The sequence below is a fragment of the Pieris rapae genome, chromosome W, assembly GCF_905147795.1.
Source record: "Pieris rapae chromosome W, ilPieRapa1.1, whole genome shotgun sequence".
Taxonomy (NCBI): Eukaryota; Metazoa; Arthropoda; class Insecta; order Lepidoptera; family Pieridae; genus Pieris; species Pieris rapae.
This window is the reverse complement of record NC_059533.1, coordinates 739,178-755,354: the sequence shown is the minus strand read 5'-3', so window position 1 is coordinate 755,354 and position 16,177 is coordinate 739,178. Positions and strand designations below refer to the sequence as shown.

Here is a 16,177-nt window from a genome sequence, read left to right as displayed (position 1 = left end):
CCAAGTTCAAAAAGAAAAAGATGCAGGCAATACTGCCTTTATAAAGTACGACAAAATTATTATATTGAACAACAAACAACCGTTGTATAAACAGTCAAACAAAAGAAATCTCTCTGAATCCCCGGAGACACTTCACCCCGGCAGCCAAGGTGTTCAACAAGCTAAAAAGCAACCACCTAAGAAAAACAAAGGAAGCATGAAGAACTATTTTATACAAAAGCCCAAACTAATCCTCACTCAAGCAGAAACAACTCAACGCCAAACGAATACATCACAACACAACACTGAATAGCAATCTCTCCCAACCTCAAATCTCCCAATACGGCCGGTCACCGCGGGAGAGTACGACCAAAACCCTCCAAAAAAAGCCACACAGACGGTGATGAGACAATACAAAAACACAACCAAATTAAAAATCGCAGCTTACAACGTCAGGACCCTATCTTCACATGAACGCTGGTTGGAGTTAAATGAAGCAACAAAAAATATCAACTATGACGTAATCGGTATCTCAGAGATCAGACGACTTGGTAATAAAATAGAGGAATATGACAACTTAATATTCTGCTACATTGGTAGTACACCAGGTAAATTTGGAGTCGGCTTCATCATTAAGAAGTCTCTTAAAAACAACATCGAAAGCTTCATCGGCCTAACAGAACGAGTGGCAATGCTAAATTTAATACTTCACGAATTTAAGATATCCATTATACAGGTATATGCACCCACCGAATCCGCAAAAGAAGAAGAAATAGAGGAATTTTATAAAACTATCGACAAAGCTATGGAAATAACACATAAGAACATTATACTAATGGGCGACTTTAACGCGAAGGTAGGGGCTCCTAAAGAAGGTGAATACTTAATAGTGCATCAACATGGGGACGGTGAAAGAAACGATAGAGGACAGAGACTTGTCGACTACGCACTTGAACACAATTTAACAATCATCAATACATGCTTCAAGAAAAACCGTAGCCGGAGATGGACGTGGCGATCCCCAAATGGACAACACAAAAATGAGATCGACTATATACTATCCAACCAACCAAAACTATTCAATAACTTTGAAGTCCTGAATTTAAACTATCCGTCAGACCACCGATTAATTAGATCAACATTAAAAATAGCCAAACAAAAACAAAGTAGAGTGAAATTTACAAGCAAAATCAACTTTCAACTGAAGACCAAAGACGAAGTAGTAAGATATAACAATAACTTAACCTCAATGCTACCCTACCCTTCTTACAACTTGAAACATACATCAATACAAACTTATCACGACAAAATAGTAAATGCTATTAGCCAAAGCTTGCAAAAAGCTCGAGAAAAGGGAAGAGAGCCACACAAACACCACAAAATACTATCAGATCGCACCGCTCTATTACTAAAAAGAAGAAAAGAACTACAAGAAAGAAATAATAAATCGAGATCAATGAGAAATGAGCTTTCCGCCCTCTACAAAGTGACAAATAAATACATAAAAAGAGATTACGCTAAATACAGAGAAAATACTATAGAAAGACATCTACAACACACAGGAAGCACAAAGAAGGCCTTTAAGGAACTTAGAACGAACAAAACCTGGATAGGAGGATTAAGTAAAGACAACAGAACTTTGTGCAAGCGCACTGCCATTATCAATGCGGCGACAGATTTCTATAGAAAGTTATACAGTGATAACATCCAAAATAATAACATCTCAAGCACCAACGAAAATAACGACGAAATAAGTATAAAACCAGTGGACGAAATGGAAGTCCAAGAAGCAATAAATAGCTTAAAACTGGGAAAAAGCCCTGGATCGGACAACATAACAAATGAAGTATTAAGACTAGCACACAAAACATTAGCTGGACCACTAGCGGAACTATTTAACTTAATACTGCAAAAGACTAAAACGCCCATACAATGGTCTGAATCGGACATCATACTCATCTATAAAAAGGGTGATCCGAAAGATATTGGCAACTACAGACCAATAAGCTTACTCCCGAGCCTCTACAAACTCTTCTCAGCCATTATAAATAAAAGAATCAGCAGCACATTGGAATTAAAACAACCAATAGAGCAAGCAGGCTTCAGGAAAGGTTTCTCAACTGTGGACCATATACACACACTTGAACAAATCATCGAAAAGTACCAAGAACAACAAAGACCGCTATACATAGCGTTTATTGACTATCAAAAAGCATTCGATACAGTAACACATGTAAGTATATGGGAAAGCCTAAAACAGCAGGGAGTTGAAGACGTATACATACAAGTCATAAAGAGCGTATACAAAAACAACACGGGCAAAATTAAGCTAGAATCTCTAGGACCAAGTTTTACTATAGAAAGAGGCGTACGGCAAGGCGACCCCTTATCTCCAATAATATTCATAGCAATTCTGGAGACTATCTTCAGGAAGATAGATTGGAGTAAGTCAGGCCTATATATAAAAGACAAATACATAAGTCACTTAAGATTCGCAGATGACCTAGTGCTGTTATCAGAATCCAGCACCCAGTTACAACAAATGATGGAAACTTTACATTCGGCTAGTATCAAGGTGGGTCTGAAAATGAATCTCGCTAAGACTATGGCAATGACAAATCGGCGGAGAAGAATATTAACAATAGATAATGTGCCACTCGAATATACAGATTCATACATCTATCTAGGTAAGCAAATTAGTTTTCATCCGAAAAATAACGAACTAGAAGTGAAAAGAAGAGTACAACAAACTTGGAATAAATATTGGAGTTTAAAGGAAATCTTTAAAAGTGGCCTGCCTATTACCATAAAAACAAAAATTATGAATTCTAACCTTCTTCCAAGTTTGACTTATGGTTGCCAGACCTGGAAATTCACTTCAAAAGTAAAAAATCTTATCACCACCTGTCAAAGAGGACTGGAACGCAGCATGCTTAAACTAAAGAAATCAGACAAAATACGACACACAATAATAAGATCAAAAACCAAAGCTACAGACGCACTGAAATACGCACAAAAACTTAAATGGAGATGGGCTGGCCATGTCGCGAGGCTTAAAGACCGAAGATGGACCACAGAAGTGACCTTTTGGAATGGACCTCAAGGTAAAAGAAATCGAGGAAGACCACATACTCGTTGGGATGATGAGATCAAAAAAGTAGCCAGCCCAAACTGGAAACAGACTGCACAGGACAGATACAAATGGGCATCTTTGGAGGAGGCCTTCACCCAATAATGGGGTTCCTACAAATTATATTATTTAAGTATACTAAAATCTAACCAAGCCAGCTAATAATACAATAAAATAATGTAATAGTAAATATTATCTAGTAGTTATATTTGTAGGAAATAAAGAGGCTTTTTTATTTATTTTTTATTTTATTTTATTAATGAATAAACATTGTATTGTCACCAAAATCCAAAGTGTATACAAAATTTCAGATTAATCGGTTAACAGGAAGAGGGTGAAATTTGAATTACTAAATTTGACCCAAGAAAAAAGAATAAAACAAACAGGGTGAGCTTAATAAAACCGTTTAACAAAACATTTATTTATGATTTGTAATTTGACAATTTACTGCAATACTGAATTACTGATTTTATACATTTAATTTGACAGTTCCAGATACGACCTACGCCGTAAACATAAACATTTTTATACGGTGACATTTAGGCAAAGTAATAAATAAATATTTTTTCACAAATATGTAGTCGTAAATTCTGTTTTTACTTTTGTGCCAAATAACCAAAATTACTCAATAAACTTTTTGTAAAAAGCAACGTTCCCCAAAGCTATGCTTGTCACTTACTTTGACGTCTGACAAATAATGAACGATTGCCATTTGCGCTTGCCGACCAATCAGGTTGAATAAAATGGCCGCCTTATAATGGGCTTTTCCACATTTACGTAGGGCAAAAAAAATTGCTTGCTTCATTTAATTAATATCAACCCCATATTTAATTACAATAGAACTTAATTAGGACTCTCCAAGTGATAGGACATTATAAATTGTTGCCATTAAAGGTAAGTATTATTTGTTGCAATGATACAAAAATTAATATGTCCACATAAGTGTTACAAGAATTTTTAATAAACTTGTCAAAACTAACAATAAGCTCATTGTTTACATTATATATTTGAATTTAAACCGAGCAAAATTAATAAAAAATAAACCAACTGCATTCTATCTTAGCTATAAGCTTAATATGGCGACGGTTACCTGGTGATTTATATTTGTATACCTTGATATGATTCTGTTACCATGTCATTTGTTTCTATGTTTCACCCATACAATACACCTTGAAGAACCTTATTTTCCCAATAATAAATTGGCAAAGTATATGCATGGTAATTTTATTTTTAAATAGTTTTACAAATGTCTATATTTAAATATATTCATATTCTACAACTGTATGAAAGCTCTCTATATACACACCTTGTTCATTGAATAATTATTTTTGGGTCTTTTTCTGATACTAATACACTTACACACAATAGATTACATATGACAATTGTAATTACATAAGAGCAAAATCAGACCATATTCAATTTTGTATTTGAAATATTTAAATATGGAGTGAAGGAATCTAGTAATGCACGAGTCCATTTTGCATTTTCTATGAAATTATCCAAGGGATATTTTTATACAATCTCACTCATTTTTGTATAAAAATGAAACTCATTGATTCCTTATATTGATGGTTATACCTAATGTGACCAGACTTTTTGTTCGTGTTCCCGAAATGAACAGAGACGCAAAATTGTCTCATTTTCAGAAACCACTCGAAAATTTGAGCAGCAGAATATTTGAAAAAATTTGCCGTAATCCTCACTAGCTATATTAAAACAAATTTGTTTGTCTAATAAATATAAATATAACTAAATGTTTTAGGTACCTACTTAGGTTTTTGAGATTCATAATATCTAAGCAATGTAACTTAAAAAGTTTTTTTTTCATTGACTACTTTTTTGGCCTAAACTAAACCAAATTTTGAGTCAAAGAATAAATGGTCACTTTAGTTATACCCCTAATCTAAATAATCGCTTAAAGTAGTCCATTATATCTTTACATAAAATTGTTTTGAATGACAATATGAAAAGAGATGTGTGCTCTAATTGAAATTGTGCAAACTCCTTTATTTCATAGGAATTGGATGATTAGCTTTGAAGTAATTTTGAGTAACAAATAGAGATGGATAGTTAATATTGAACAAAAAAAATAACAATGTAATAACCAATAGGTGTACAATAGAATTAAGTTGACGGTATATCTAATATGATATTCTAAACATCAACATTAAGTCTTTTCAGTTTACTTTGGAACTCTTCTTTATAGTAAAAGTTGCCAATATTGTCTGGCCAAATTATGAGTTTTATGCGTTTTGTAGGAAGCCAAGTTTAAACAGCAGTGAAATCAATTTTTCTTATTCTTATAACCATTTATGAAGTTTGACTTATGACAAAATTGTGATTTGAGATACTAATTACGTAGTATATTGACCATTGTGTCTTAATTTATTTTATTTCTATTCTTTCTGCCTAAGTAATTGTAGTATTTTAGCTAACAAAAGTAGCCTTGTAGAAATCAAGCACCTCCATTTGCACAAATTTTTTGAGAAACTTTTTTTTATACATAATATATCTTCACTAAGACATAATGGAACATTACAATCTAGTCTAACTTAAGAGTAATAAGTAATTTAAGGTTATTCATTTTACTAAAGCGTTTTACTGAAACAACACAAACTAATATATTGTATTTTTCAGATTCCGTGACAATCGACCATGTCTGATGTAGAAGGTACATCACTAGAAGCATTATCTGAGTTTAAAGATGGTGGTAAGTTACTCATTGTACCATTAAAAATACTTGTATTAGCTTGGTGGCTCTTCTGCTCTTCGGCCAAAGATCTATAAAACAATATTTTGTGTATAGTGTATTTCATCAAGTTTCTTTTACAATTATTGCTAATAGCTGCTCTTACCAAATTATATCAATAATTTAATAGGTTATTAGGTGATCAGCTTCCTCTGACACACATGGGACTAACACTGGTTTTCCGGCTGTTTTCACAATACAGCTGAGTCTTAAATATGTACATGGAAAGTTTATTGGTGGACAGTTGATCAAACATATAAATCTTGATAAATAAAAGCAAGCTAAGCTCTAGATATAAAAGCTAGTGATATCAAGACTAAGTGTTTTGCAGGGAGCATTACTTGTGCCATTTTTTTATGTGAAATTTGTAATTTCAGGTAATTTAGAAATTGTAGAAATACAATGTGAAAAAGATCTTCAAGAGGTGAGCTAATTTTTAAAGTTTAAATAAAAGTTAAAATTGGTTATAGACATTTAAGTATTTTAAAAAAATAAAATTATTTTGCCTTTATCTTTCAAAATGTGTGTTATTCGGTGAAAAAAGAGATTTAAAAAATGCTTAGTGCGAATAAAATCATGTTGATTTTTTTTCTATTTAGAAGGTGAAAAAATACTCAATTGACATATTACCAAAGTTATAGACCGTCATAAACAATGACAATTACTGTCAAGTTGATAATTAAGTTCGTCTTTATAATCAGTTTAATTAATTGAATTATAGAAAAAATAATGACAGGGTGGGGTGGACTTGTGGCTGTAGCAATTAAACAAAACGTTAGTAATACTTGTAACATTGTGTTTATTACTTGTATAAGAGAAAATATACTTATTGAATGATACTATTCAAGCTCCCTGATGAGTCCGCGAGTAAAAGAATAAAACTTCGATAGCTCAAGACTCTCTTTAATCGTTATTATAACAGACAATATATAGTTTACAAATATACACTTTGTTAGCGCGTTTTAACTTACAGCTAGCGCCATCTAGTTACACTATATGTATTTAACATTCCGCCCACCAACGTTATTTAACGTTCTTCTCAATATTTACCGCCCACCATGAGGTCAAGGGGGTATGCAAAGTAAACTAAAATTTTCAATGAATGATACTTTTTGTTTAGGAGGATGAAGCAAAGAATGATGGTTGTTACGACAAACTCTACACTTTGACGAACGACACGCTATAGTTAAATGACTGCTTCCTAAATAATTGAAACAAAGATTACTAGATCTTATAAAATTATGCTGATCCTCATTTATAGCACACCTTCTAAAATAGAAATTTTATTGGGTGCTGATGTCTACGGTGATGTCAAGGCCGGTTAGTTCGGGATCCAAACGGTGGATTGACGGCTCAATTCACTGCTTTAGGTTGGGTTTTATCTGGTCCCACTAACTTAGTTAATGAGGAAATTGAAGCACAAACGCAGTGTCATGTGTCATGTAACGTGATACATAGTATGCATACTCAAACTCAGGTTGATGATAATGATTCTTCTATACACCTTCCATACAAGAGCAATTTTACCAATTTAATCGTTGATGATGCACATAAACGAACATTACATGGTGGCCCATTGTTAATGTTGAACTTCTTACGCACGAAGTACTGGATAATTGGTGCTAAAAACTTAGTAAAAAGACATGTACATAAATGCGTGACTTGTACTCGATATAACGCATCAACAAAAAATCAATTAATGGGCCAATTACCATCTGCAAGAGTTATGCCAGCGCGAGCATTTCTTAACAGTGGTGTAGATTTTGCTGGCCCAATTAATAAACGAATGTCCAAAGGTCGCGGAAACAAAAGCTATAAAGGTTATATCAGTCTTTTTGTGTGTATGGTCACTATGGCCAACCACTTAGAAGTAGTTAGCGATCTCACTGCTGACAGTTTCATAGCAGCTTTTAAGCGGTTTGTTGCTCGGAGAGGTCACGTAAGCGATATTTGGAGCGACAACGGAACGAACTTTATAGGAGCGTCTAAAGAATTGAAACACATAGTTGATAATTCTTCTGTAGCCACTGACATTCGCGAATGGCTTGGTAATCAAAATGTCACTTGGCACTTCATTCCCCCTCATGCCCCTAATTTCGGAGGTTTATGGGAGGCAGGGGTGAAGTCAACTAAATTTCATTTAAAGCGAATCGTGGGTGACTCGACCCTTACTTTTGAGGAGATGACCACAGTTTTGTCGCAAATCGAGGCATACCTCAATTCAAGACCATTGTCGATCTTACCTGGAGACACTACAGACCCATCGCCACTCACTCCAGGGCACTTCTTAGTTGGAGAACCACTTGTAGTTATCCCTGAAGCTAGTTATGAGCAAAGTAACATCAGCACACTTAAGCGGTGGCAATTGACGCAGAGAATGATGCAACATTTTTGGCGTCGTTGGTCAAACGAGTATTTAACTTATTGTCTACAACGCTACAAATGGTCAAAACTTACCCCGGAACCTCAAATAGGAGATGTAGTTCTTGTTAAGGAGGATAATCTTCCACCATCACGATGGTTATTAGGTAGAATACTTATGAAGCATCCTGGCTTGGATAACATTACTAGGGTCGTAACATTAAAGTGTAAGGGAGTGCTTCTCAAAAGAGCAACATCCAAACTTTGTGTTTTGCCAATAGCAGTTTAAAAGTTTTAGTTTACTTTTCATACCCCCTTGACCTCATGGTGGGCGGTAAATATTGAGAAGAACGTTAAATTACGTTGGTGGGCGGAATGTTAAATACATATAGTGTAACTAGATGGCGCTAGCTGTAAGGTAAAACGCGCTAACAATGTGTATATTTGTAAACTATATATTGTCTGTTAAAATATCGATTAAAGAGAGTTTTGAGCTATCGAAGTTTTATTCTTTTACTCGCGCATTCATCAGGGAGCTTGAATAGTATTATTCACTTATGTTGATCCTATAAATGACACCGCACATCAAAAGTAAACAAAATAGTTAATAGAATCCAAATTCAAACGTAGTGCATCATAGACAATTATGTGTGGACAGTACGCGACCTTCCATAGATATTAAGAATTGTTTTCAAAATTTCTGAACGAAAAACCATTCTACATTATAAAGTCATTTAAAGAGAGTGGTTTTGTTGAAAGTTTTTAAAAGTGTTAATAAAAGATTCTAGAGCTGTAATATTACACTTAACAAGACGAACACGTCATACTTCTGTGTGTTTTCAAAGCTTCTTTGGACACAGCACGCATAGTAGCCCAGTCATATTAGGGCTTTCACCTCGGAATGAAAGATAATAAGCTGCAAATTGGTATGAACCTTTGTTTTGTTATTCTAAATGTTGTCTCAAAAGTCACAATCGTTATCGTGTCCGCGTCTCAAGATATTCAAGGTCAAAGGTCACAAAAATCGGTTTTTCGCGAATATCTGGCTTCCTATCGGTTAAATGAGATTTGCATTTTTTATAAAAGTTGTAGGCTATAAAATTCCCTACAACTTTTGTTTAAACTTTTTTTTCATACGACCAACCGTTTTGAAGGTAGAGCGCGAAGTGCACATCGTACAGTCATATACGGCCTAATGCAAGGTCAAGCGTGAGTTATGGTTATCAGTACGTTATAAAGTCAATTATTTACTTGGAAATTATAATTATTAAACAATGCCTATTATTTATGTACTAACTATTAATTATTTATATTTAATTAAAGTAAGTAACTTGATTATTTATATATAATTATTCATATTTAACTATTTAAGTATAAAATATTATTAATTCTGGATTATATATTTTAGTTTTATTTTAAGTTAAAATGATAGTAAGAGTATATATTTTACACATATTTTTATTTATTATTAAATACGGCATAATATACATTTATCAAAAGTATCTTTGTTGATTTTAATTGTAATGAAATTGGAAATGGAAGCTAATTATCTTCTTCTTCTTCGTCTTCTTCTTCTTCTTGTCGCTCAAAAATGTTCGATTCATTGTCATCATCCTCATTATCTGTCATGTTCATCTCCAAACCTTCCAGAATATCGGGATCATATGTATTTTCTTCATCGGGATTACTTGGATACAGTGAAGCGTTGAGGCAAGCTTGTCCGTTGCACTGGCCGCAAGCTAAAGAACATTGTAGCCCTAATTTTCTGCATCCACAGCGGGAACCACAACCATTTTTGCAATTGCAAAATATTACGTTTAGTAGTTCGGCTGGTGCTGGAGGTAATAACGTTCGTATGGGCTCCAGGATTTCATTTTCTAGCATCCAGCCCCATTCTTGAGGTTCTAAGTCCTTCCCTAACCACGTTTGAATCTGGTAGTAGACACGTTTTATGTGTTGATGAGCTGCTACACTTGTTGGTGGAAGTGTTGACAGTTGTACAGGTTTATTTAGTTTTGTAAATTTGATGAATTGCGTGTAGCGGAAATGATCAATGTTGTCCTCAGATTTTGGAGCATTATATAATGCCAACAAGATGCGCACTCCATTTTCTAATAATGTTTGTTTTGGGCAGTTTTCTTATTGAAATACTTCCACCAGTTTATCTAAATCAGGAATTTTTTCCAATGCTCTAGTAACAGTTTTTTTTTTCCTTTTTTAAATAGCGCAGAAGTCGTGTCACAGCCACTGAATGCGTGTAAAAATAAAATGTGCTTTTTAGTACGAGGATATTGGTCAAAACTTTAAGTAGAATATATTTGTGTTTTGACATTGCCTTTGCCAACTTTTTTCAAAAAAATTTCCTGATGATGTGACTGAGTACGTCCAATTAAAATAACGAGCAAATCGATATCTTCTCCTATGATGACAGCAGTCTTTTGATGTTCTGATAAGGCAATAGCTGTGTCAATGATGAGAACATCAGCATCATCTCTGGCTTGTTTTGTTGTGATATTAATAGTTTTAAATTTTTCAACAAGCATGTCGATAAAATTTTTTTTATTAGACCGATTTGATAAAAAATTTTCTTGACTGATTGGCACAACCATTGTTTCGTCAAAACAAACTTCATATGATTTTGAAAGTGCAGCAGTTCTTCTTCGTTGTTCCAGTGCTTTAATATTTTTACTATAGTCCGAATATCCGTCAAATACAACAACAATTGCTGAGCCATAATGTGTTTGTAAATATTTAATGTACTTATTTAAAATAATAGAGAAAGTATCGTCTTTGCTCCATACGATGCGACGCAGAAGAAATCCACCATCGATGATGTATGTTACATTATTTTCTTCGCGCTCTACCTTCAAAACGGTTGGTCGTATGAAAAAAAAGTTTATACGAAAGTTGTAGGGAATTTTATAGCCTACAACTTTTATAATAAATGCAAATCTCATTCAACCGATAGGAAGCCAGATATTCGCGAAAAACCGATTTTTGTGACCTTTGACCTTGAATATCTTAAGACGCGGACACGATAACGATTGTGACTTTTGAGACAACATTTAGAATGACAAAACAAAGGTTCATACCAATTTGCAGCTTATTATCTTTCATTCCGAGGTTGACCCCTTTTCTTACCTAATATGACTGGGCTATAGGCCCCGATTACTTAGAGAAGCTTGAAACTATATATAAATTTATTTATTAACGTGATGTTTTTGACAAAAAGTCTGCATTTTCTACCGCATTTTCCATGGAGAGTTTTCACAAGAGTTAAAATGCTAATGTCGTCGGCTAATGGCGACGGGTATCTCGCTCGTATATATACATATTATTAATAAGTTTCTCAAGTTCTTTAAACATAATTTCAGGAAACTCCCGTTCTATATGACGAGGATGGCGATTACCAAAATGTTTCCTGTATGCAAGTTGTCGACGAATCGGGGAAGAGCAATGTGCTGGATTTGCTGAATATGACTCTTATTAAGTGAGTATTTGTAATGATTTTTAATGCTTATATCTAGGCAACACTGAAAATTGTTGCCAATATTTTTAATGTTTTTCTAAGTAATACCCGTTCCACTCACATCGTCGCCTTCGATGGAACCACTTAGAAAAGCAGTGGGCCCATTCTTCCTTAGCGTTCTCTTCTACCGCGCTCTCACGATGTTTTCTTTTAACAGGCGCTGGTCCTCAGCAGTCGCCCTGAAGTTATTGAAATTTGTAGAATAAATATTTCAGATGTTACACCGCCGAGGGAGAATCCTACCGCTTGGTGACCAGCAATGCACAGGGCAACGACTCGGAGACGGTGACGTGTATATTGTCAAACGAGGGAGATGGTGAGATTTTGTTGTCTCATTTCATTCAGGATAGATGTCGATGTTTTTAAAGTGTTTTCTGTAGTGTGTAATTTTTTCTAGAGTACCTTCACTTTTTAATATATAATTTTAAACTATTCTAACATTTTAATAAATAATTTTCAGATCAAGAGCAATTTATGGTTGTGGATGAAAATAATATATATCTACAAGCTGAATATGCTGAAAACTATGAAAATCCTGAAAACGATAAAAATTAAAATAATGGAAATGATAGAAATCCAAAAACGGCGACTGTGGTAAGTAATTAATATTGTCGTGATGACTTGAGGTACTGAGGAAGAGAGTTTAATAAATTTAATATAGGTATATTGTTAATGTGTAGGCCCAGTGGCTTCAGCGTGCGACTCTCATACCTGACTTTCGTAGGTTCGTTCCCCGGCTGTGCACCAATGGACTCTCTTTTTATGTGCGCAGTGAACATTTGCTCGAACGGCGAAGGAAAACATCGTGTGTCAGGCACAGGAGTCTAATCACCTGGTGCCTATTAGATTTAAAAATGATCACGAAACAGCTTCAGAAATCTGAGGCCAAGATAGTATTTTTAATATTAGGTATTGTTAATATTTGTATCAGAGTGTCCATGGGCGGCGGGATCACTTAACATCGGGTGAGCCTCCTGCCCTTTTGCCGCCTGTTCTAAAAAAAAACGATAGCAAGTGACGTCATCGTACCGACATAAAGAGGAAGGAGAGAATTCAATAAGAAAAAATCTTGACAATCAAAATCCCAGAGGCTCTCTTAGGCTGCCTTTTAATAAATTTACGAAAAAAAGGGTCTACTCCTAGTTAATTTTCTACTTTTGTTTTGAAATAAGTACCCTCTGCCTCCTTTGCCGATGAGTGGGGATGCGTTTTAAAATATGACGTCATCGATATTAACAACTTAACAACTAAAATTAACCCTAAACCTTCTCCTCAGGACCCTCCTAGCCAGCCTTCAGAGGCGTCAACGTAAAGGCCGCAGACGCAAAGGTGAACTGCCACCTCCGCACGAATTATTAACATCGCCGACTTTCAAATTGTATCTGTATTCGTGTAAAATGTGCAATTTTAAATGTAATGCCATAAAGGAGCTGCAGGTGCATCGGGTGAGCGTACACATACATACATATATACTATAAAAAACTATGTACTTACTCTGTTAACATTGCTTACCTATAAAAGTTCTAAGCCAATTTAGATAAACTTTGACTGTTACCGAACGTCATAGCTGCGGCGCCATCTTTGATAGGGCGTGTTTCATTGAAAGTAGTTAAATCCGAGAGTTATTTGAATCTCTAGACTGTTAGAGTTTTTAGATTCGATCAAGTCCTATTTGACCAAAATGCTAGATTTTGATTTAAATAAAGCGGCGTCGGAAACATTCAAGTATCTGTCTGACTGAAAGCCAGCGTGTTGATTAAAAATGTAAAACAAGCCGATTTATTTTAAAGAATTTCTTTTTACACAGTGGTTGTTTCGTTTCGATTGTGGTCTTTGTTGACATTGTAAACATGATTGACGATGAAGCTTCAATTGACTCTCTGATTTAGGTACTTTACTGCGACATAATATATACGCTGATTATATATTATCTATATTTTTTTTAAATCCAGGCCGCTGAACACATCGGAGGGATTTCATACCGCGGCAGGAATTCTACAATAGCTCTGCAATGTCCAAAGTGTCCATACAGGGCGCACACTCACGGCCAGGTGAGCTGACCGAACTATATCCGTCTCTCTCTGTCGCGTGGTCCTGAAAAGATTAAACGGTGATTTTAATTGTCTCAATTCAATTCAATGACAAATTTTGACCCGTTAAATTTGTTTCAGCTGTCCAAACACAACACTCAAAGCCACGTCAAACGCGATACAGGTGTGACGTACGGCGAAGCGATAAATTTGGACACCGACGAAGTGAATGCAGCCGATGTGCTGGTCTGTGGGGCGTGCGGGTTCGAATCCCCGTCGAAGGAGGTTTTCCGGACTCACATACGGAAGGAGCACGGCGCTATGGCTTGTTAATAAATACAGTCGTTTTATTTAGTATCGTAGTAACTTGAAAATAAATTAGTCTACTGGCCTAGCTGTATGAGATGGATTGAATCTTACTGAATTATTTATACAAAATATAACGGGTGTACCACAGGTTTCTCTTCGAGAGCCAATACTATTCAATATATTTGTAAATGATATAGCAATCTGTTTTAAGTAGGTTAACGTAAATTTTAAGATCTCAAGTTTTGTCGTGTAGTAACTATAAGGTACCGACCTGGTGTTGAGTGATTGCCCATGGACACAATGCCAGAAGGTTGAGGCAACCTCTGCCTTGACGTCGGATGAAACTCGGCTACTGAATCGTTCACATTGTGCTTCGGTATGTGGCCATCTATGGCAGCCGCATGTAAGAATTGGTAGGATGCATGTGTTGAAAAGTTTTCTCTCGATGTGCGTGCATTATTTATTTATTATATTGTCATTTCTATTATTGGTCATGGCTCTAGTTTTTTGGATGTTCATTGAGAGACCAACTTCTTTGCTAGCTGTTTTCAGTTCTATAAGCATTTCTTGTAATTCTTCTGCCGTGTCTGAGTGGTCCGGTGAATCAAATGCCTCGCAGTATTCTACAAAGCAACAATGAAATTGGATGTTATATTCTTTGCACTTTTAAGCTATCCGTCTGCATGTGATCCACTGTCGAGTAGTTGTTTGTGAAGGCTGCCCGCTCCTCGCAAATATAAATTGCACATCAGGCTTATGGGCCTATAATTGCCGATGGCATCTCTGTCTTTCTATTTTTTTTATTTTCTCCTTTCTTTTCCCCTTTTGTGCTGACAATACCGAAATTTAGTTTTTGAAGGATTGATATTGATTAAGAAATATAAAGAATTGACGAATTGTTAGAAATACTGTGACCGCGTTGGAATTCGATCGTATGGTAGATTGAATCGATCAACAGTTCAACATAGCACCTGATGAGAGTTCCGAATGACCCATACATATTCCGTGTCTCGTTAGATAGATCTGGTCATCTGGAGTCATCGCCTTATTCGTTACAATAATGAAACACTTTCACTTTGGAACGATAACGGTTTTTTTAATGTATATAATGTTATAATTCTAATGTAACATATTGTGATATATTATATTCGCCACGGCAGAAATCGGTTTTACGTGCGGCTATAGATCTAGGCTTTTCTTTTTCTGTTTAGAAAAATTTCACGAAATTTGGTGTAACAAATGGTCCAAGAGCCCGTGAGTGCCAGACCTTCGTCTTTTTATAAAAGCTGAAATTTTTTCTGTGTGTCCCCAGTACAGGTAAGAATGAAGCTGAGGCAGCGGTGGCTTTGGCAGATAACAGGTAACAAAGGTGTATAAAATTTAATTTTTTTTATATTTGATTCATAATAATATCAAAACTCGCGTTGCTCATTGCCAGACAGTTAGTATGGTTCCAACCCACTGCCGGACACCCTTAAACTATTGTGGCGTCCTCGTCGTCATTGGTAGCTGAAATAAATTATATATTAAATTACAAAAAATGCACTTACCAACTTTTACGTATAGACCGTGTCTATTGTTCTCCGCGGCAGACGGGGGGCGAGGCACGCGCATTCCACAGCGCGCTCCGCCACCAGTACGGCCCACGACTTCTTAAGTGACACACGTACATCTCGCTGCCGACGCCGCGGTTTATTTTTACGAAAAAGATATACATCGTTGAGATCACACAAGTTTTATTATTTTTATATAGTGATATACGACAACGCGAACACTATACTGGTGACCCCGACGTGATAAGAGTAAGAAAAAACTACACGCCACGCGGTTTTAGCACTTTTGTCATGCAAGACGATAACGGTGGGGACACGGACAATATGGAAAAAGGTGCACATGAAATTTTCAAAGTTGGAATTAAAATACCACCATTTTTACCGAATAGACCTGCACTCTGGTTTGCTCAATTGGAAGGCCAATTTTGTTTGGCGGGAATAACGTCAGACACGACTAAATTTTATAACGCGACTAGCCAACTGGACCCACAGTTCGCTATTGAAGTTGCGGATATTATAGAAAGTCCTCCCAAAGAC

General features: G+C 35.6%; 1 protein-coding gene across 1 annotated transcript; it reads left to right on the top strand.

Moving 5' to 3' along the window:
- The first annotated feature begins 3,835 nt into the window (after nt 1–3,835).
- LOC123690430 lies at nt 3,836–15,184 on the top strand. Its single transcript, XM_045633861.1, has 9 exons — nt 3,836–4,003; nt 5,747–5,819; nt 6,236–6,282; nt 11,594–11,709; nt 11,964–12,064; nt 12,209–12,297; nt 12,996–13,193; nt 13,701–13,799; nt 13,920–15,184. The coding sequence occupies exons 2-9, from the start codon at nt 5,765–5,767 to the stop codon at nt 14,109–14,111; spliced, it is 897 nt and encodes a 298-aa protein (XP_045489817.1). The 5' UTR covers nt 3,836–4,003; nt 5,747–5,764; the 3' UTR covers nt 14,112–15,184.
- Nucleotides 15,185–16,177: the final 993 nt, after the last annotated feature.

Bases quoted from the DNA above. Each gene is read 5' to 3' on its own strand.
- LOC123690430 (XM_045633861.1), top strand. From the start codon at position 5,765: ATGTCTGATGTAGAAGGTACATCACTAGAAGCATTATCTGAGTTTAAA. The intron at 5,820-6,235 runs GTAAGTTACTCA...TTGTAATTTCAG, and splicing joins ATCTGAGTTTAAAGATGGTG to GTAATTTAGAAATTGTAGAA. The intron at 12,065-12,208 runs GTGAGATTTTGT...AATAATTTTCAG, and splicing joins ATTGTCAAACGAGGGAGATG to ATCAAGAGCAATTTATGGTT.